The following is a 20,769-nucleotide window of genomic DNA, read 5'->3' as shown; positions in this document are numbered from 1 at the left end:
CACCAGGTTCTGGCTCCTTTTCCTCTTGGTCATCAGTGGTTTCCTCTGCCTTTTCCCTGGAGGACAGTGGCCGCCCTACCCCCAGATGGAGGCTACCTCTGCTCGGGAGCCGGACTGTGTCTCTGGTACGAGCTTTGATTCGTGAGCAAGGCCCTCCCAGAGGCCAGCTTGGGCTCGGCGCCTTCTGCGCGGACAGTCAGGGATGGGCACGGCTGAGGTTTGGGCAGGGACTCTCAGCCAGGTCTGGTCACCTCTGAAGTGACCTGGAAACTCATTTGACCATGAACTGCAGCAGTGAGCACACTTTGAAATCGTCATGACCCAGAACAGACTCGTGTGTGTGTGTGTGTGTTTCCGTGTCTGTGTCTGAAACAGACGTGTCTGTGACAGTCCTAACAGTAGGATGCTCCCCATTTCGTTCTTCTGGGATCGTAGTAGGTCCTGAAATCCATCCCAGTGGAGACGCGCTAGGCTGACACGGGACAGAGTCTGCAGTTGGAAGGGTTTTGCCTGGTAGTTGATTGAAGGCCCCGGTAACTGGGGATTAAGGTTCAGGGGTGTGTCCAGGAACAAGGCGAGGACAGCCCAGGACCCGCTGCACGTGGACAGTTCAGGCCGGGGGTAGTCAGTGAGCACGGCTCTGGATGTGTGGTTTACCAGCCTGTTGCTCTGAGCTTTCTCACGTTGTGTGGATTCCAGCCGTGCCCACGTGCTCACGTTTGCCAGGGGAGCAGGGGCGCCACAGTCCCACGGCGGCCAGCGAGGGCCCTGGGTTAGGGCTATCCTCACAGCCACAGTGAACAGTGACCTTGTCCGGGGCAGGACGCATCAGAGAAGACAGGGCCAGGTTTACACTGTGGTTCTCGCCGTCAGCAGTAAAGGGCATCGACCTCACACACACAGAGGGAGCCCGAGCCAAGTGTTCTAGGATGTGTTCCAGGCCTCGGGATTATTTCTTGGCTGAACAAGGGGATGCCTCTTCTGTAACGTTCGGATGAAGGGAGGTAGCCAAGTTGGACCAGGCTGGTGTGTGCCGAAACGTCAGCGTGCCCGCCGGAGCATCCCACGCCCGCGTGACCGTCAGTGCCTGGTAGGCTCAGGGCCTCCTCAGACCTGTGTGGCAGCCCGGGTGGCTCTGCCGCTGCCCGGGAGCTCCCACCATGCGTGGCTTGTGAATGTGGTTCTTGCTGATGGACATTGCACTCTGGCCCTGCCGCTCGGGAGCTGGGTGACTTTGCTCAGGTTTCCTAAATGATCCTCAGGTCCTTCCAGGCACAGGGGTGGGACCACCTGGCCAGACTGGTGAGAGTGTGCGTGACGCAAAAAAGTGCAAAGTGCGACGGCCAGCTAAATGAGACCCTTTACTCTTTTTTTTTTTTAAATGTTTTATTTATTTATTCATGAGAGTCAGAGAGAGAGAGAGAGAGGCAGAGGCAGAGGGAGAAGCAGGCTCCCCACTTAGCAGGGAGCCCGATGCGGGACTCGATCCAGGACCCTGGGATCATGACCTGAGCCGAAGGCAGACGCTTAACCATCTGAGCCACCCAGGCGCCCCGAGACCCTTTACTCTTAATAACGAAGATGACCGTGGGGATTTGTGCCAACAGAAACTTGAAGAGCAGAGTGACAGTTTGTCACGGCCCCAGTGAGCCCTGCAGCCACGCAGAGCACAGCATCCGGCTAGTGAGATTCCTCTGGTGCCGGGCTGCCTGGGCTGGGAACGCTCCCACGCTGGGGCTGGGAGGAGAAGGGCAGCGAGGTCAGGACGCAGCCCAGACGGGGCATGGCCAAGGGATCTCGTGCGCTTTGTCCTCCAACTGCAGGAGACTGTGCCCTTTGGAGACGCAGTGCTGGCCACCTGGGACACCTGCATCGGGAGCGAGATCTGCGAGGAGCTCTGGACACCCCAAAGGTCAGCCTCGGCCCCCTGTGCGCGGCAGCCCTGGCGGCGTGGCCTTGGGCTGTGGAGGCATCAGGGCTGGGAGGGCGGGGCGCACAGCCCGTCGCTTCCTGTCAGCCGCCTCTGCCCACAGCCCACATGTGGACATGGGTCTGGACGGCGTGGAGATCTTCACCAACGCCTCGGGCAGCCACCACGTGCTGCGCAAAGCACACGCCAGGGTGGATCTGGTGACCATGGCCACCACCAAGGTAGGCGTTGGGCCACGATGCTGGAGCGTGCATGTTGCGGGCTGGTGCCGCATCCCACACGGCTGGGTCCCCAGAGCCCAGGCGGCAAGGACGCGTGGTGGGCATCGGTGCCCGTAGTTGGGGCCCGTGCTCAGCAAACGTGCATGGGCTCCTCTGCTGGGGCCCCACCTGCCTGACTTCATTTAACCCTGGCCGCACCCCAGGGAGGCAGGCGCTGCTACCTCTGCCTCTGGAGCAGGGTACCCGGTTCGTGCCGCCAGTGGCCACGGGCTCACACCCCCAGGCCCCCGCCGCGTGCAGGCAGTTTCCCTGCAGCGGAGCTCTTTATGGTGTGGCGGGAGGGCCGAGGAAGGGCAGGTGACGTCCCGCTGCCACTCGCGTCTTCCAGAACGGGGGCATCTACCTGCTGGCCAATCAGAAGGGCTGTGACGGGGACCGGCTCTACTATGACGGCTGCGCCCTGATCGCGATGAACGGCCGCATTTTTGCGCAGGGGGCCCAGTTCTCCCTGGACGACGTGGTAAGAGTGAGCTCGCACATCCCTGGGAGTGACCGCGCCGGCGGGGGGGCGGGCAGGCTGTGTGGTGATAGAGTGGGGGACCCCTGGGTCCCCCGGGAGGACGTGGAGCTGGAGCCGCCTCGGGAATAAGCAGGCACCGGTCCCCGCAGCGAGGAGGGGCGTTTGGTGGGGGGCCTCATCCACAGGAGTGGAGCAGAGGGGAGCTCGGTGAGGCCACTTGAGACCCACTCGCCCTTGCCCACGTGTCCAGGCATGTGCGTGTCAGCTGTCGTCCTGACGCCACCCTGCCCCCGCGTCCTGGAATGCTTAGCTGTCTTCAGGCCGGGTCGATGTGGCCCAGACGCTGGGCCGCATGTCAGAGCCGCGGGCACCTTGCCCAGGAGTGATTGGCAGTGGACTGGGGTCACCTGCACCAGGAGAAGCAGGCGTGTGGGTCCCTGCAGGCTCTGGGCCCCAGCCAGGCCTCAGGGTTGGTTACCTGGGGATCTGCATTTTAAGCATATACCTAGGTGATTCATAAGCACACGAAAACCTGAGGACCATTGCCACCTGTTTGCCCAAGGGGGCTCGCAGGCTGGAATTACCTGATTTTGTCCGAGCATTCAGGGAGAGAGGGCATCGCCGTCCTCGGGCTGTGCTCTCCTGCCACGTCCTCTGTGATCCGCCCAAAATGATCAGGAGAACTCGTGAGGCGCACGGAGCCATTGCACAGAGCAGCAGAGCTGCTGACCGTGCCCTAGGACGCGCTCCTCAGGGTCTTCCGAACCTCGTGGGCTGCCTGGCACTGTGGATGCCTGGGTCGGGCGTTTATGTTGATGCTAACCCGTTTTGGGGAAAAGTGGAATGGGGTCTTCTTCTCATGAAAAGATTCACGCCACAGTTTTTGGGTTTTGTTTCTGTGGCCTCACTCTTCCCTTGGGTTTGTCGCATGGAAAATACGGTGGCTTTGGTGGCCCATCACTTTGGGAAATGACAGGAGGACCAAAGGACAGATGAGCTCTATTTTCTCTCTCTCTGTGGAAGTGTCCAGCCTGGGTCGGGCCCGGTGTTGACAGCGGCAGATGCCCACAGGCCTGTTAGCAGGAGTGTCCTGTGTCACGCGGTGGTGCACAGGACTAGCTCCCGCTGCCCCCAACTTGCATGCAATGACACGATATTCTAGTGACATCAGTTGACTGGGAGTATGTTTTCATGAAGATAGAATAATATAAATGAATTGGAAGCTTCTCTTTTTTGCTGTTTTTCGAAAGTTTATTCTTTTTCTATCTCGTGGTATTTTTTACTCGTAATACTCCTGTCTCATCTGGTTGTGAAGGCAGGGACGTGTCACCGCGATCACACAGGCAGCACTTCCAGGCCCCTCGCGTGGATCGCCGGGGCTCTGGCTCCACCTCTCTGCCATGCTCCAACCCGGCCTTCCTCTGTGTGGGTTTGGATCTGGGCTTGCCTCTCCTCCTGGTCACAGGGTGGCTGCAGCAGCTCCAGCCATCTCATCTCCACACAGCCACAAGTGAAGCAGAAAAGGGGCCCTTGCTCCCAAGAGTCCTTTTAAGAGGGGAGAAGCTGTCTCGGAAGTCCGCGGCAGATGTGCATTGGCAGAGTCGGGTCCTGTGCCACGATTGAGGCACCGCTGCCACGTGTCTGAGTTCAGCGGAGGCTCTGGTGGCAACAGCGAGAGGGAAGGGCTTTGGGTCAGCAACAACACTGCTGTGCCCTCTCCCTGGGCCCCTGGGAGCCCACAGGTCCCCAGTCCTGCCTTAGAAGGTGTGACAGATGCTGTGCAATTTGGCACACCCATGAGAACAGCCAAATCACACGTGCAAATGGGGGAAACAGGAAACATGCTTTCTCTTTGAAACCCCTTCTCCAGGAAGTCCTCACCGCGACGTTGGATCTGGAGGACGTCCGAAGCTACAGGGCAGAGGTTTCATCTCGAAACCTGGCGGTGAGTTCGTAGAGGCACACGCAGGTGCCTGACAATGCCCCGAGGACTCTTTTCTTAAATCCTGTATTTACTGACCGCGTCATTGAGCTGTTATTCCCATGCCACACTGTGGTGCGGTGGTTTCGGGCACCCTCACGGGCTCATGCAGCCGTCAGCACATCAGCACAAAAGAAACCCAGAGCCGCTAGCCTCGCTCTGCAGCCCCCTCCCGCCCTGCACAGCCACCAGCCTGCCCTCGGTCTCTGGGCTGTGGGCATTGCACGTAGATGAAATTACGTGTGTCGCTCAGCACAACGTCCGCAGGGTCCCTGTCCAGCAGCTGTCAGGGCTTTGTGCCTTTTTACGGCCAAAGACCGGTCCACGGAGCGGGTATGCTACACAGTGATGATCCAGCGTCTGCTGAGGACACGTGGACCGTGTCTGTTTTCTGTCTGATGAATGATGCTCTCCGAACGTGTGTGCGAGTTCTTGTGCAGACGGTTTCTCTTGGGCGTGCACCTGGGAGAGGGGCTGCTGGGCCACACGGTCACCCCGTGTGTGCACCTGTGAGGGACTGTCAGACCGTCCACAGCAGAGGCCCCTCCACGTCCGAGCCTTCCAACGCTGGGTCCTGTCTGTCTTTCCGACTCCAGCCGTCCCGCTTGGAGCGACAGCACCACTGTGGCTCTGACGCCCGTTCCCACGGGCTTGCTGCCGCGGGGGCGTCATGTTGTCGCGAATCTCCGTCAGCAGGCCAGCAAGGTGAGCCCCTACCCCCGCGTGAAGGTGGACTTTGCCCTCTCGTGCCACGAGGACCTGCTGGCGCCGCCGTCAGAGCCCGTCGAGTGGAAGTACCACAGTCCCGCAGAGGAGATCAGGTGGGCGGCCCCTGCCCACAGGGAGGGAGGGGTGGTGCTGGTCCCGGGGCGCCGTGCCGGGGGGCGGGGGCCGGAGCAGTGCAGGCGGCTGGTTCCCAGAACCTGCTTGGGGTGGCCGCTCAGTGAGGAGGAGGCCATGCGGCATCGGGGTTGAGGGCGTGGGGGGCGCAGCCAGTCGGCCTGGCTTCCTCGCCCAGCCCTGCCGTGTCCTGGTGCCGGGGCCTTGGGCACAGGGGCCCTGCCTGTCCTTTCCTTTTTGTGTCTTAGTTTTTGTGCTTCAAAATGGGGCCAAAAGATAATCACCTACCTCCCAGGGCCGTCGGGAGACAAAAATGCATTAATTCCCATGAAGCACTTAACAGAGATTTGGTGAATCGGGAGGGCCCCTCCCCCCGGCAGTTCTCCCTGGTGCTGCTCCTACCTGGGCCCCTGCCCCCAGGTAAACTGCAGACCAGGTCAGCAGCTCCTAGGCCTCACGTGTCCCCTTGCTCCCCAGCCTCGGACCCGCGTGCTGGCTCTGGGACTTTCTGAGACGCAGCCAACAGGTAAGATGTCCAGTGTTTGTGTTTGATTCCATGGCAGCCTAGGGATTTTCTTTTCTTCACGCTGCCTCCATCAGGAGCTTAGTCTATATGAGGCAGAGGCCAAAGGACACACGGAGGTTTGGCTCCATCTTTGGAGCCCTGTCTGATGACACTCAGAGTGACGAGACGGCGTCCCCTGCTGGTCCCGTGCACCTGACGTCTCTGTACTGGGCAGATGCCCAGGTACCTAGATGCCCTTCACTGCCCTTCACAGCGGGAGGGCTCTCTTCCCTCTGGAAAACCCGTCTGAAATATGTGGCGCATCTTTGTTCCCCCCCCGTCTGTGGGTGGAGCTGGGCTAAGTTTGGGGCACGTTGCTTCTCTGAGGCTCTGCTCACACCTGCCTTTGGTTGGCCCATTCCAGGCCGGGTTTTTCTTGCCCCTGAGCGGCGGGGTGGACAGCGCAGCCACTGCCTGCCTCGTCTACTCCATGTGCCACCAGGTCTGCGAGGCCGTGAAGCACGGAAGTATGTGGCGTCCGCTGGTCTGAGCAAGGCTCCGGGGGTGGGGACTGGGCTGAGGAGAGCCCCGGGTCCTGGCCATCGTGGGTGAAGGAGGCTCTGCACATGCGCTCAGATGTCCCAGCAGGACCTGGGGACAGCAGGCCATTAAAGCCCCTTCCTGGGGCTCAGGCCCATGTGGCCGTGTCCATCAAGCCCTCTGCCCGCTGCTGGGCGCCGGCAGTGTGGCCCCGGCCTTGGGCTCAGGCAGACCCGGGTCAGGATCCTCCCCCGTGTCGAACATCCCCTTAGCGTGCCCGCCAGAAACATGAGGGGAAGGCTCTGTAGGTGGAGACCTTGCCCGGGCGAAGGGAGGGACTGGGCTCTGAGCACCGCGTGCAGCCGGGGGCCACTACCTGCTACCCACCGTCTGGTGGTTTTCAGACCAGGAAGTGCTGGCTGACGTCCGGGCCATCGTGGACCAGCTCAGCTACACCCCCCAGGACCCCCGGGAGCTCTGCGGGCGTGTGCTGACCACCTGCTACATGGCCAGTGAGAACTCGTCCCAGGAGACATGTGACAGAGCCCGGGAGCTGGCCCGCCAGATCGGAAGGTAGGGGAGGCAGCCGGCACGGGGGGGCGCTGCTGAGGCCGGACCCGCACCACCCGAGGCCCCGCCCGAGCCCACACTCGTGCTTAGATGCGTGTCCAGGGTTGAGCAGGTTGCTACGGTCTCTCGTGAGCCAGGTTTTAGAGAGACTGTTTCCGTTCCCCCCAGAGCCTAGCTGTGTCTGATTGCCACCCCTCCTTCCCATCATCCTTGTGTCCCAGGCACCTGCCAGCAGGGCTCGTGGGTCCCCCCGTGTGGGAGCCCGGGACCCCACTCACAGCTCTGGGGAGTGTGCAGGCTCTGTACCGGCTGCTACCCTCTCCCACCCGGCCAGCTCCCTGTACCTGGGGAATGGGGAGGGGCGGCCTCTCTCCCGATGGGGCGCCTCGGTCCATTCAGGCTCTTCGTTTCTTCTGCTGCTTGGGGAACAGTGCGGAGCTGCCTGTTGCCTGTGCCGAGCTCAGCTAAAGCCTCCCAGCAGTGCTGCTCCTGGCCGCGTCCCCCAAGGAGCTGAAAACAGGGGCTCAAACAGACATTTGTGCCCAGGCTCACGCAGTAGCCCGAGCGCAGAAGCAGCTCAAGCTGTCGGGTGACAGACGGATGAGTAGACGAGATGAGTTCTGGGCCGAGAATGGGGTATCGGTCAGCCTCAGAAAGGAAGGACCTCTGTCACCTGCTACCTCGTGACAACCCCAGAAGATGTGATGCTCGGTGAAATCCGCCAGGCACCAAGCATCACGGCCTGCGGGAATGCCCAGGATAGGCGGCCCTACAGGGACAGAGAGCGGGGCGGGTGCAGACGGGCGCAGGGCTCCCTGGGGCGCAGGCGCGTTCCGGAACCGGACAGAGATGCCAGCTGCATAGCACCGTGAGCTCGCCCCGAGCGTGCGCGTTCACGCGGCTGGGATGGTGAACTCGGGGTTACGTGTGTTTTAGTGCATATGCACGCACACACCCCGTGCACACCCGCCCTGCCCTTTCCCCGGCAGCCACCACGTCGGTCTCAACATCGACCCAGCGGTGAAGGCCGTCATGGGCATCTTCAGCCTGGTGACGGGTAAAAGGCCTCTGTTTGCGGTTCACGGAGGAAGCAGCAGGGAGAACCTGGCCCTGCAGAACGTGCAGGTGAGCCTCCCAGCCAGGCCCTTGTCCCCGGGCGGGAGCCGCAGGGAGCCCGGGGGCCTCGTGGACAAGGCTGAGGGTGCGTGTGCACCCAAGTGTGAGTGTGCAAGAGCTAGAGGGCGCAGGGGTGTCCGAGAGTGCTGCGTGGGTGGAAGCTTGTGTGAGTGCACAAGCGTGTGCGTTAGAGGTGGTGGGGGAGACGCGGTGCACACGCAGGTGTGAGGGTTCTGCATCTTCAGGGTGCAGAGTGGCTCCACGCGCCCTACCTCCGGGGCTGCCGCAGGGGAGCCAGACGCCGGCTGGTTGGTGGAGGGGAAGAGGGACCCTGGGCTCCAGCTGCTGCGCTCTGTCCCATCTCTCCCTTTTCTTCTGGCCACAGCGGCCTTCCCTGCTCCGGAAACGCTGGCTGTGAAGGGGGTGCAAAAAGGGGCCTAGACTTCTTTGCAGCCCCATCCGCCCCGGAGCTCTCTCGGCTCCCCGGCTCCGGGTCCGTCCATCTGGGATACGGTGCCGCCCGCTGTCAGGCCCGGAGGACCCTGCTTCCTCTGGACGCTAGAAAGCTCCTACGCTACTTGGAGCCCCTTTCCCTGGAGCTGTACGGGGGGCGGGGGCCAGTGTGTGTGTGTCCTCCCATGTCCAGCACAGGGTGACATTTCCTGTTGTGTCCCCCAGGCGCGGCTAAGGATGGTCATGGCCTATCTCTTCGCTCAGCTGAGCCTCTGGGCCCGGGGCGCTCGCGGTGGACTGCTGGTGCTCGGATCGGCCAACGTGGACGAGAGGTGCGTGTGCCTGGCTCCCGAGCACCCCAGATCTCCAAGGGCGCGTGCTCCCCGAGACAGTGTTTCCAGACCCCCACCCGTTCTCACTGCATCTGCGAGACACACAGTGTGGGGGTCACATCACCCCGTGGCAGAGGCCACGTCTGGTACCCACAGGACGTCATTGCTCCAAACCTTCCCGATGACTCGGGTGTGGAGACAGGTCAACACTGTTTCCTTCTGGCTCCCGGCCCACCGGCCCAGCTCAGACCAGCTGCACCTGCCTTGGGGCTCTTCCTTTGCACTGGGTCTGGAATCTGTCTCCCCACCCCACCTCGCTTGGCTTCACCCATCTCTTTCTCCTGGGCAGTTTCACTGCGTCCTAGGTCCTTGCTCTGTCCAGTTTCGCTCCCAAGCAGATACCTCATTTCTGATGTGGACTTGAAATACTTTCTCATATTGGTCGAAAAAACTCAGAGCCTCCCTATCGTTCTCTAGATAAATTTTAGCTGACTGTTAGGGTGAGCAATGGAAGCTGGGAGGATGCCTCCAGCCTTGGTTTCTGCGTTTCTCTCTGGCGGGCCTTGTTAGCAGCGGGGGTCAAGGAACGTATCTGTCATTTATTCAGCTATTCATCTGCGCATCAGTCTATCCATCCATCTGTCCACCTGTCCATCCACTCACCTACCCACCCATCCATCCATTCATCATCCATCCATCCCGCCAGCCACCCACCCACCCACCCACCCACGCATCCCTCCACCCATCCATCCATCCATTGTCCCACTCACCCACACATCTGTCCATCAGTCTGTCCACTCATCTGTCATCTGTCCATCCATCCATCTTTCTAGGCGTATCATGAATGTCTTAAATCTTTCTACATCCTTGCACATCTGCAAATGTGTTCTCTGTTAAATGTTACTTTGGACGTTTGGATTCTATTTTCTACTTATGACGATTTGAAATTAGCACCCTTTAGCTGGTAAAAAAATCTCCCCATTCTCATGCACACTTTGTCAATTTCCATTGCTTTTTTTTTTTTTTGTTACCCCCGGTGCTTCTGTAAGGAAAGGATTTTTCAGGAGGGGTGTGACGGCTAGTGCATATCCTGAACCTGATGTAGTTGAGAATATTGGTGCATTTTGTTCTGTTTGCTTTTAAACACAAGTTTGATTTCTTATCTTTGATACGGTGCTGCTACCATAATTGTTTTATTGCAATATTTTTCATCATAATTCTTATCCATTGTCTTCTGGGATTTAATATTTAAGCAAAAAATAACAGTGATTTTTTTTCCAGGGTGGGAATGGGCTTCTAGGTGCTTAAAGGTTTTCTATGGCGTCTATTTACGTATTCATCTGTTTTCATCACTTTTTGCTGCCAGGCCTCTCTTATGGGTACATAGAAGTCTGTCTACAGCCACAGAAACTTTTCAGTTGTGCTTCCTCTGTTGTCTTTGTTTCCTGTCCCCACTGGGACGAGTGTCCCTCACTGTGTCCCCGTCTACGATCTACCCGTTGCTCACATCCCAGGGTAGAGCCTCCAGTCTGAGTCTCTGCCGTGCTGGTTCTCATTTAAACGTTACTTCTCATCTTAACTTTGGTTCCGTTGCGTTCTGATTTGCTCCCTCCTCAAGGAATTGATAAAACATGTGCCACGTGTCAAGCAGTCTTCTTGGTGCCGTGAATAAAACAGCAAAGTAATTCCCATTTTATTCTAGTGGAGGGAGACAGGTAATAGGAAAACTAATCACGTGTGTAGGAAGTGGAAAGTCTACGAAGAAAACCAGGGTAGGCGCGGGGAGAGTTTGGGCATTTGGGCTTGTAAGTAGGGTGGCCAGGGAAGGCCTGTCTGAAAAGTTTCTAAAGGAGGAGGGCAAATGCAGCCAGGAGAATGGCCTGTGCAAATGTCCTGTGATGAGAGCTCACCAGGACAGAGAGCCGTTGTCCCTCGTCTGCAAAGCCCCGTCTTGTCCGAGGGAGGTCCTGGGAGCCCAGCTGGGACAGGTCGAAGGAAAGTGGGGGGTGAGGGGACCGCGGGTCAGCTCTTTCTGGAAGTTTCACCTGCAGGAGAGGGGAGGTGCAGGGTGAAAGCTGGCAGGAGCAGTGAGGCAGGGAAAGGTGTTTTCTTAAGGTTTGATGAGAGAGGTCTAGCAGTTGCTGATGGGGAAGGGGGACGTGGGTGGACAGCTACCATGCCGTCACGAGGAGGCGGGAGCGGGCGGCCAGGGAGGGGCCGGCTTTGCTGGGAGCCCAGCTAGTGTGTCCACGGAGTAGCAGGAGGCCACAGAGCAGACGGCCCAGATGCGGGGCGGGGGAGGTGTAGGGTCGGGGCCGCAACTGCCCTCGTGAGGCGGGAAGCAGTCACCAGCCGAGCGAGGGTGCGGGGCGGGCGGTGGGCATTTGAGGAGAGTGGTGGCGAGCAAGCGGGACGGGTCAGGGAGCCAGGCGGGCAGCGCCAGCCCTAAGGACGCCCCGGAGGTGGGGTCGCGCTTTCCAGCCAGCCGTGTCCAGCTGCGTATGCATGTGGAACATGGGAGCCGGGGGAGGGTGGCAGAGAGAGAGGGACACGGGAGCTGAGGAGCCGCAAGGAGAGGTGAGGAGGGGTGAGCACGAGGCGGAGGCCAGGTAAGCCACAGACCCCGGGTCCTGGTGCAGTGGAGGCTGCAGGAATGAGCGGCCACCCCCGTGTCCCGTGATCCGCTGGGAGACGGACTGAGCATCGGGAGGTACTCATGGCTGTGGTTGATTACAGCCAAAGGATGCAGAGCAGAAGGCAGATGGAGAAAACCAGGCCCAGGCTTCCAGAATCCTCTCCCAGGGAAGCGTCACTGATGTGCTTCCTTCCCCGGCCACACCTGTGACAGCAGGGAAGCACGTCAGAGACTCTGCGCCCAGGGGTTGCTCCGGGGGCTGGTCGCACGGGCACCGTCCCCCTGGCGTGGACCGGGCTTTCAGTCCCAGAAGGAGAGCGGTGCTCAGCACCAACCAGTTCACGCGGCCTGGGGGGCGGCGAGGCGTGCTTGGCATCACAGGGAGAACCAGCAGGATTTGCTGGTGGGCCAGACGTCGGGTGAGGATGCCCAGGCCGACCCAAGCCACCGGAAGCATGGACTGGTGTTTGGCCGGACGTGGAGGCGCAGGAAGCGGGTGGGAGGGTCAGGGTCCAGTGTCGGGAATGTCGGCTTTGACACGTCTTCCAGGCGCGCCCGTGGAGGTGTGTGGTGGGCAGTCATACGGGGATTCTGGAGTCCCGGGGTGAGCCGCACCCCCAAATCTGGAAGTCTGCAGGTGGCGAAATGCCACTTAAAGCTAGAGGGCAGCTGGGCCTGTGGGACTGAATGTTTACAGAGAAGGGAGTGGGTCAGGGGGCCCAGATTCCAACATGAGGAAGCTGCCAACAAGAGCACCCAGCCGGTGCGCGTGGGACCCGGAGGACAGGCGCCCAGAGCCAGGCAGAGGGCCTGTTTTGGGGCGGCTGGTGCTTGTCGCTCGGGTGTGGGGAGGACTGGCAGCTTTTTACTGGAGAGGCCAGGGCAGGGAGCTGGCGGCGAAGCTCGAGAGAGAGCTGGAGGGGAGCGGACACGGCCCCGAGAGGTTCGGCGTGGGGGGCAGGGGCGCATGGGCTGAGGGAGGACAGGAAGGCAGCGGCCGTCGGGCGTTACCTGTGCTCATGGGAGCGGAGGGGGCAGGTTCTTGGAGCCTGTGAACCTGCCCGCTAGCGGACCATCCCAGCCGGACACGGTCAGCTCCCGGTGCTTCTCGGAGCGGGCTGGAGCCCATCGTCCCCTCTGGCCAGCAGTCCCTGTCCCCACTCAGCCGCCTCTTCAACAGGAGGGGGACCGGTGGAGTGCCCACCTTGGGGTGGATGGGAGGAGCCCTGCTCAGGGCGGCACCAGGTTTGCCTGCCCTTCTGTTTGGTGCCCTGGGGGTCTTATGCCCGAGGCCCTGCTCTGTGGCAGGAGTCTGGAGGAGGAACGAGAGCTGGGTCTTTCTCCCGAGCAGCAGGAGGTCAGTTGTGCGGGTGGAGGGGGCCCCGTGCTCGCAGGATGGTGTGTTTTCAGCCAGACCGGGCGCAGGACATCAGGCAGAGCGAGCAGCTGTTTGGTGCTGGTGTTGGAGTGTGGGCCCGGGCGACACAGGCAGAGGCTGGGCCCTGGAAGGCCACCACCGAGGGGCTCAGGGGCACGTGGCGGGGTCGGGAATCACCTTGTGGGAGGGTGGGGGTGGTGGGGGGCCTGGGGATGTGGGCGGAGAACTGTCGTCCAGAGGTGGGTGTAGAGGAAGGCGTCCCCTGGATGGTGTGGGTAGCGAACGACCAGGGAGTCAGTGGCCCAAGCAGTGTCCTCTCACCGTTCTGTACGATCCCAGTTCAGTATGGATCTCACTGGGTTAAACTCAAGTTGTCGGCAGGGTGGTTCCTTCTGGAGCTCGGGGCTCCTCCCTCCCCCAGCAGAGCCCGCGGGGCAGCATCTCTGCCTTCCTCCCGGCTCACGGCGCCCTCCGGCTCTGCCCCCCACCTTCCTCCTAGACCTGTAAGGATGCTTGTGAGTGCATTTAGGGCCACCTGACAATCCAGGATGAGAACCTCACCTCAAGGTCTTCAACTTAATCCCGTCTGCAGCCCCATTTGCCCTTGGGGTCCCATGTTCACAGGATCTGGGTAGAGGATGTGGGTGTGTTTGGGGGCCACTCTTCGGCCCCCCCGCAGGAGGTGTCTGGGAGGGGGAGCGCACAGGTGTGGAGAGGTGGCCCAGCTGCCGTGGGCTTAGCCCTCAGCCCCCTGTTCTGCCAGCCCTGGCCTTCAGACTCGCCGCTCCCGGCTGGACGCCGGGCGTTCCAGGTCTGTCTCCCGGCTCCCACACCTTCTCGGGCCAAGTACCTCCCCTTGGTCATCTGCCGCCTCCGCCCCTTTGCGTACGGCTCCGGCTGTGCCGGGCGTCTCCAAGACCCTCCAGCTGGCCGAGCTCTGGCTCCGGGTGTTGACGAGGGCCCCGGACCCCAGGCAGGATCTGCAGCCCCTCAGGTTAGCCACGTGGAAATCCCGTGTTCTCGCCCCACAGTCTCCTCGGCTACCTGACCAAGTACGACTGCTCCAGTGCAGACATCAACCCCATCGGCGGCATCAGCAAGACGGACCTGAAGATGTTCATCCAGTTCTGCCTGGAGCGCTTCCAGCTCCCCGCCCTGCAGGGGTGAGTGCCACCCGCGAGACCACGGCTGCACCCAGCATTGCCCCCTTCCACAGCTCCCTCCTGCCTGATGGAAATGGTCCCGCCCTTCAGCGGGCACTGGGGTGCCGTGACCCGGCGGCCCCCTTCACGCTGGCGCTCCCCCGGGCCCCACAGGGATTTGGGGCGATGTCTTTAGACCCCGTTGGTGATGGCAGCACTGTGCTCACGGCACCTAGTGGGTAGGTACCCCCAGGTGGCCCGCGGCGCCCAGGACGGCCCCACAAGGACGCCTGACCTGCCCGTGGGGTAGCACCTGCCATCAGTTCCTGCCCCAGGTCACGAAGCCCCCCGACTTCCACGTCCGTCTCCCCAGGAAAGCCCAGCCCCGCCGGCCCCAGCTCGGGGTCGACGGGCGTTGCTGGAGGCCGGCCGTTGCGCCTGGGCAGTTGGTTTGGGGCTTCCCTGCACGCTCACGAGCTCTGTAGCAGCGCCCACGGCTGACCTCCGTGTGTCTTGACCGCAGCATCCTGGCAGCACCGGCCACCGCAGAGCTGGAACCCTTGACCGATGGACAGGTGTCCCAGACAGACGAGGTAGTGCTGGTGGCTTTATGACCGTTCCCCACCTCCCTGCTTCCTCACGTCCGTGCCGGGCTCTTCCACGGCCTCCTTTCTGCCCCGAGCAACCAGGGAGCCCAGGGCTCAGTGCCTGTCCCGCTGCTGACCTTTGACGTTTCGATTCGGCCTTCTTGAGGCTGACCCCCGGGCGGAGGGGTGAGTGGGGCAAGTCTCTTGCAGGTGGCAGGGGCGTGACCTCAGAAGAACCACTCTTGACCCTGGCGTCCCATGCCGGCCTGCAAGCGATGAGGGCCGACCGGGGCCGTAGGCTGTGGTGTGCAGCTTCCGTGGTCAAGGCTGGAGTGGCCGTGAGCTGTTGCAGAGTCTGTGACAACTGACCGTCCTGCCACCAGCGCCTTTGGTCACAGAGATTTACTCGTGCTCATCCCAAGAGTTTGTAGATTTAGTCTTACGTTTAAGGCCGCAACCTGGTTGGGGTAGTTTTTGTGTGTGGTGTGAGGAAGGGATCCCGCTTGGTCGTCTTGTTGAAGAGACCGTTCTCCCGCGGAGTGTCTCGCCATCCTGGTGGAAATCAGTTGACCGTAAGTGTGTGGATCCATTTCCGGACTCTGTTCTGCTGACCTGCGTGTCCGTCCCTGTCCTGGTACTTCACGCACTCGGTCACCACAGCTTGGTAGGAAGTTTTGATATCGGCAAGTGGGAGTCCTCCAACTTCGTCACTCTCTCTCAACGTAATTTTGGCTGTTCTGGGCCCTCGGAATTTCCGTATGAATTTTGAGATCAGGTGTAATTTTCTGCCGCACACACAGCACCAGCTGGGATTTCCACGGCAGGTGCACTGAGTCCGTAGCTTGATTTGGCGGATGTTGCCCCCTGAGAATGTGAGGTATTCTGAGGCCTGGACGTGGCATGTCTCCGTCTTCGCTTCGGGCTTCTTACTGTTTCAGTATTTTATAGCTTTCAGAGTGTGAGCATGCACTTGTTTCGTTATTTATTTCTAAGCATGTTATCTTCTTTGTTGTCCCGTGAATGGAATTGTTTTCCAAGTTTCCTCTCTGGGTGGCTCGTTGCCCGTGTCTAGAAGCACCTGACTTTCTGCAGCTCCTTTCTGTCCTCTCTTTCTCATCCCTGCCGTGTGTTCGAGGGTCAGTTTGCACTTCTCCCCGCTTGGCATAAGGTGGAAAGTGAGGTCTTCTTTTTTAAAAAATTCCTCCCTTACCGCCACACCCCTGGGCCCCACACAGAGATGCCATGTCTTCATTTTTGTGCATCTCCAGGCATGTTCTAATTTTCCTCGTGATTTCTTTTCTCACCTGTCGGTTACTTGAGAGTGTGTGTTTTGATTCCCACATATTTGTGAGTTCCTGAGATTTCTATTTGTCACTGAATTTGTAATCCTATTTCTTTATGGTCGGAGAGCAGACTTTTCCAGTGTTCTGAAACTCACGGAGGCCAGTTTAATGGCCTGGCATCTGGTCTGTCCTGGACAGCGTTTCGTGAGCCTCGAGGAGAATGTTTGCTCTGCAGTTGTGCATGGAATGTTCTAGAGAGATCGGTTAGGTCTAGTCGGTCTGTAGGTTTTGAGTTTTCTCTCCTCTTGTTGGTTTTTTGGTCTAGTTTTGTGCATTACTGAAAGTGGGGTATTAAACCTCCAACTATTATTGTTTGAAGCTAGGGAATTAAATGTTGCACTGCAAAATATTCACCTCACGCAGAGGAAAGCGGTAAAGCAGATCCATGGCACAATCCACTAAGCACTGGGGCTCAGCAGTGAGCCAGCCGGTCCTGCCCTTTTTGTGTGAGTCCCCGGGTCACACAAGCGGGAAGTAACCACGAGGGCCCCAGGTGGCTCCTAGTGCGCACACGCTGACCCGGGTGACCCGAAGGTGACCGTGTCCCTCCGATAGGGGTCAGGACAGGCCACCCCAAGGAGGTGACATTGGAGCTGAGGCCTGAGGGAAGGCCGGGGTGGGCAGTGGGGAGCAGGGAGGAGGGCCTGGTCATAGGCGGATCCTGGTTGGAGGTGAGGCTGTCTGCCGTGCCGCGAAACGTCAGCGTCGCCGTCGGTCTCTCTCATCAGGCTCTGGCTGTACATTCTGGGGCACAGTGGGAGTTGAGGGGGGATGAGAGCGAATACTGAGAAATGCAGAGGGGCTTGCGTGAGCCTCAGTGTGAGGCTGGCTCTTTCGAGCCGGGCTGGGGCGTTCCGTGGCCAGCGTGACCCAGGTGTCTGTGCTGAGTTGTCTGTCCTTAGGGACAGCGGGCTCCCTGGCGCAGGGCGCAGGGCCAGTCTCAGGGGGGCCCTGCCTGGCCTTGGTCCTGGCTTCGGCCTCCTGGGGCTGCTGGAGCCAAACCCACAGGCCGGCGCCTTAAACGAGAGGCCCATACCCTCTCACTGTTCTGCAGGCCCAGAGGCCGAAATCAGGTCGTCTGCAGGCCACGCTCCTGGCGGGAGGCTCCAGGGCAGGGTCCTTCATCCAGCTCCTGGGGCTTCCTCGGCTTCGGCCGTGCCCCCCAACCTGTCTTCACGTGGCTTCTCCCCGTGCGTTCTGTTCTGTCTCGTCTAAAAGCCCCCACATCCAGGGCCGTCTCATTTCAAGATCCTTCACTTACTTACATCCACAAAGACCTTTGTTTTCCCAAATAAACCCTCAGTTTGCGGGTTCTGGGGGCTTGGAGCATGGACAGAGCTCGGTCCGTCACAGCCCTCAAAACCAGGCTGGTCCTTTCTCCTAATGCCGGCTCCGTGGCACTGGGCGGTGAGTGGGAGCGAGCCCGTGCCCCTGCTCGTGGCCCCGTGGGGACCTGCCCCCCCCCCCGGGTCTCAGGTCCGTGGGCACTGGGGACGCAAGCTCTCCTCCAGCGCTGGCCTGCTGCCTCTTCCTCTCCGCAGGCGGACATGGGCATGACGTACGCGGAGCTGTCCGTCTACGGCAGGCTCCGGAAGATCACCAAGGCCGGGCCCTATAGCATGTTCTGCAAACTCGTCACCATGTGGAGAGACGTGTGTTCCCCGCGGCAGGTACGGCGCGTGTGGCGCTCGGCAGAGGCGGCCACAGACACAGTGCCCGTGGGGATAGTCTGGCTGCCGAGAGCGAGTCGGTGCGCCCTGGCCTGGAACGGTGGCGCTCTGTCGCCGGCTCCTCCGAGTGGGGCACCTGCCCGCTGTCCGGCTCGCGGTCGGGCCCGTTGGGGCTCACATGGTGGTCCCCACAGGTCCGCCTGGAAGCCTCACGCCGTGCATCTTCCTGTGCGCCCCACTCGGGTCCGCCGACGCGACGTCCTGGGGCGCTGGGGCGGGAGCCCACGCGGGACGGCCCAGCCAGCCGCCCCGGGCGCACATCCGTCCGCTGCTGCCCTCGGGGAGGCGGGTGTGCGGGGCCGGCAACTGCGCGGGGTGTGCGGGGCCGGCAACTGCGCGGGGTGATGCGGGCCTCAGCCCCGCGTGTCCTCGCCCACCAGGTGGCTGATGGAGTGAGGCGCTTCTTCTCCAAGTACGCCGCGAACAGACACAAAATGACCACGCTCACGCCCGCGTACCACGCGGAGAGCTACAGCCCCGACGACAACAGGTTCGACCTGCGGCCGTTTCTGTACCGCGCCGGCTGGCCCTGGCAGTTTCGGTGCATAGAGGATGTGGTAAGTGGGGCGCAGGCGGCTCTTCCCCGCGCCCGGCGTCTGTTGGGGAAACACCGGCTCGCTTCCGCCGAGGGCCAGAAAGCTTTCTGCTTGCGGCGATGGCGTGTGCTGTCCTTGTGTCTGCGAAGGGCCAAGTGTGTTCCCTTTGTGCCGTGTTACTCACCGAGCAGCCGTGTGCACGCGGGGCCCGTCCACACCATCCAGGACCCAGACGGGCTCTCGTCTTCTCAAGCTCCCGGCCTTGCCTTGCCTTTGCTAGTTAATAACACAGCGGAGGAAGGATTAGCAAGTTCAGTTTAAAAAGCAAGTCCCGCCTTCCCTTCCCAAGGCCAAGGGCTGGAGCCAGGGCACAGGGCACGTGGGCCCGCCCTTCCTGGCGCAGGTAGTCACCGCCCGAGGGAGGGAAGCCGGCCAGCGGGGGGCCCTCGGTACACTGACCGTGATGAGCTGGGATGCGTGCAGTGTTGCACCGGCGATCACGGCGGGACGGACGGACGCTCCGTCTGTCTGCTGGCCGAGGGAGGCATCTCTGTAGATGACGTGGATCTGGAGGATGGACCCCCAGTCAGACTACGCATCCGGGCCGCGGTTCTCGGGGGAGGGGTCACCCCCAGGGACAGCAGGCCTTGTCTGGAGATGTTCCCGGGGATGGCGTCTGGGGTCGGGTCTGTGTCATGGGCATCCGGTGGGCAGAGGGCAGGGACACTGCTGGCTTCCGAGGGTGCCCAGGACAGCCCACCTCCAGACGAGGAATCAGTGAGAGGCAGGGCTTGGCTCCCCCACCTGCACTGAGCGATGGGTTCCCCCAAATCAGGAGTGGGGTTCGGAGGCCGTGCAGATGTAGACCTCTCGGAAGACACACGTAGGCAGAGATACAATCTGCTGTGGTCTCTGCGTCTAGCAGGGACGGCCGTGATGTGCTGAGGCACGTCCTCCCAGACTCGACCAGCGCACATGCTCTGCATCCTTCCCGCATCCTTGAGCATCATGGGGACTGCTTCACGGGCTGTTCATCCAGTCCCGTGACCACCACCCTTGCTCGGTGCAAACCGGTGTGTTTCAACAGCGTAGACATTCATGTGACTTGTCCGTCCAGGTTCTCCAGCTCGAGAGCAGAGGCCGTCAGGACCTGGATGGTGTGGACTGACGCCAGCTCCTGCCCAGAGGGCCCCTCCCGTGAGGGTCCCGTGTGTGAGGTGGGCCTCACCAGTGACCGTGAGCGGGGCCCAGCCACCCCTGCCTGGAGCAGCATGCCTACATCTTGTTTCATATGTCACGGGACAGGGATCTGTTCATTCTCGGTCCTTAGAAAAAGGCTCAAATAAAGAGAATGTGATTTCTGGGAGCGGAGTCTGTGTATGTGGTGGGGATGAGGAGCCTCCTCTTTCATCCCCTCCTAAGCCCCCCTCAATTCCTAGGATCCTCTCTCGGGGGCTAAGCCCCAGGGGATTGCAGCCTCCCTGGTGCAGAGTGAAGTTGAGATGGGATTGGCCACACTCACAGTCCCCCCATCCCTGGGGAAGGGGCACAGTCAGTTTGGGGTCTGTGCTGCTCCCCCTGCCCAAAAGCCTTACCCAAGGAAAGAAACTTGTAAGCAAGAAAAGGAATTTATTGGTTAACATGTGGGACAGTGCAGGGCTTGTGACGGCTTCAGGTCTGGCTGGATCCAGGGTGTGCACATGTCCTTAGAACTTGGTTCTCTCCTCCCCCTGCCCTGCTCAGCTCCTCTGTCTCTGCTGGCTCCCTTCATGCTCCACATCGGGGCGCTACGGCCCCAGCCCTGCGAAATCCCCGGTGTAAATCCAGCAGGAAATTAGTGTGTGTATTTTCCTGCTGAGTCATACGCCCATCCCTGAACCAGTTAGCTACAGCACAGGGCCCCCACAGAGGACCAGGAGGTGTTAGAGAAGCATGGAGAGTGGATGGTGGGTCCCCAGACAACACACAGCCTTCCTGTCTGAGGCGACCGTTCCCAGGGGCACTGCCATGGGCTCTGGGCCTGCAAAGCCTGTGGGTAGACCTTTCCCTCACCTTCCCACAGTGACAGCAACAGGCCCGCTAAATACGAATCAGGCTGCGCCGAAGGTGTGGGCCCAAGCAGAGGGAGTGACACATCTCTCTCCTTCCCCAAAGGCTGCCCCCATAAGGTGGCGTCCATTGCTGGAATCCAGGGCCCCCCGCAGACCCAGGAGCAAAACAACCATTCGTCCCCACAGCCCCGGAGGCCCATTATTTCGTGACCTAAGCCAACCTGAAGACAGCCTTTTACACAGGGAAGCAAAGCCATTTACTGCTCATTCCCAAAAAGCCTTGGCCTCAGAGACCCAGAAGCCCATTGCTGCGGTCTGAATGTCTGAGTCCCCCCAAAACCAGATGTCGAAATCCTAAC

At 60.6% G+C, this 20,769-nt stretch overlaps 1 protein-coding gene across 1 annotated transcript in view; it reads left to right on the top strand.

Annotated features, from left to right (window-relative positions):
• Positions 1 to 19,715, top strand: part of NADSYN1 (NAD synthetase 1) — a 33,015-nt gene extending 13,300 nt beyond the window's left edge. The window contains exons 7-21 of the mRNA XM_044919461.1: positions 1,824 to 1,912; positions 2,034 to 2,151; positions 2,540 to 2,671; positions 4,542 to 4,616; positions 5,349 to 5,473; positions 5,970 to 6,018; positions 6,422 to 6,524; positions 6,942 to 7,110; positions 8,097 to 8,232; positions 8,902 to 9,008; positions 14,053 to 14,184; positions 14,687 to 14,756; positions 17,635 to 17,763; positions 18,204 to 18,380; positions 19,477 to 19,715. Coding sequence (XP_044775396.1) covers positions 1,824 to 1,912; positions 2,034 to 2,151; positions 2,540 to 2,671; positions 4,542 to 4,616; positions 5,349 to 5,473; positions 5,970 to 6,018; positions 6,422 to 6,524; positions 6,942 to 7,110; positions 8,097 to 8,232; positions 8,902 to 9,008; positions 14,053 to 14,184; positions 14,687 to 14,756; positions 17,635 to 17,763; positions 18,204 to 18,380; positions 19,477 to 19,527 — 1,662 coding nt within the window. The 3' untranslated portion in view covers positions 19,528 to 19,715. The remainder of the gene's footprint in view (positions 1 to 1,823; positions 1,913 to 2,033; positions 2,152 to 2,539; positions 2,672 to 4,541; positions 4,617 to 5,348; positions 5,474 to 5,969; positions 6,019 to 6,421; positions 6,525 to 6,941; positions 7,111 to 8,096; positions 8,233 to 8,901; positions 9,009 to 14,052; positions 14,185 to 14,686; positions 14,757 to 17,634; positions 17,764 to 18,203; positions 18,381 to 19,476) is intronic.
• The last annotated feature ends 1,054 nt before the right edge of the window (positions 19,716 to 20,769 follow it).

The sequence above is a fragment of the Neomonachus schauinslandi genome, chromosome 11 (assembly GCF_002201575.2).
Source record: "Neomonachus schauinslandi chromosome 11, ASM220157v2, whole genome shotgun sequence".
Taxonomy (NCBI): domain Eukaryota; kingdom Metazoa; phylum Chordata; class Mammalia; order Carnivora; family Phocidae; genus Neomonachus; species Neomonachus schauinslandi.
The sequence above is the reverse complement of the archived record's forward strand: the minus strand, read 5'-3'. Positions and strand labels throughout refer to the sequence as shown.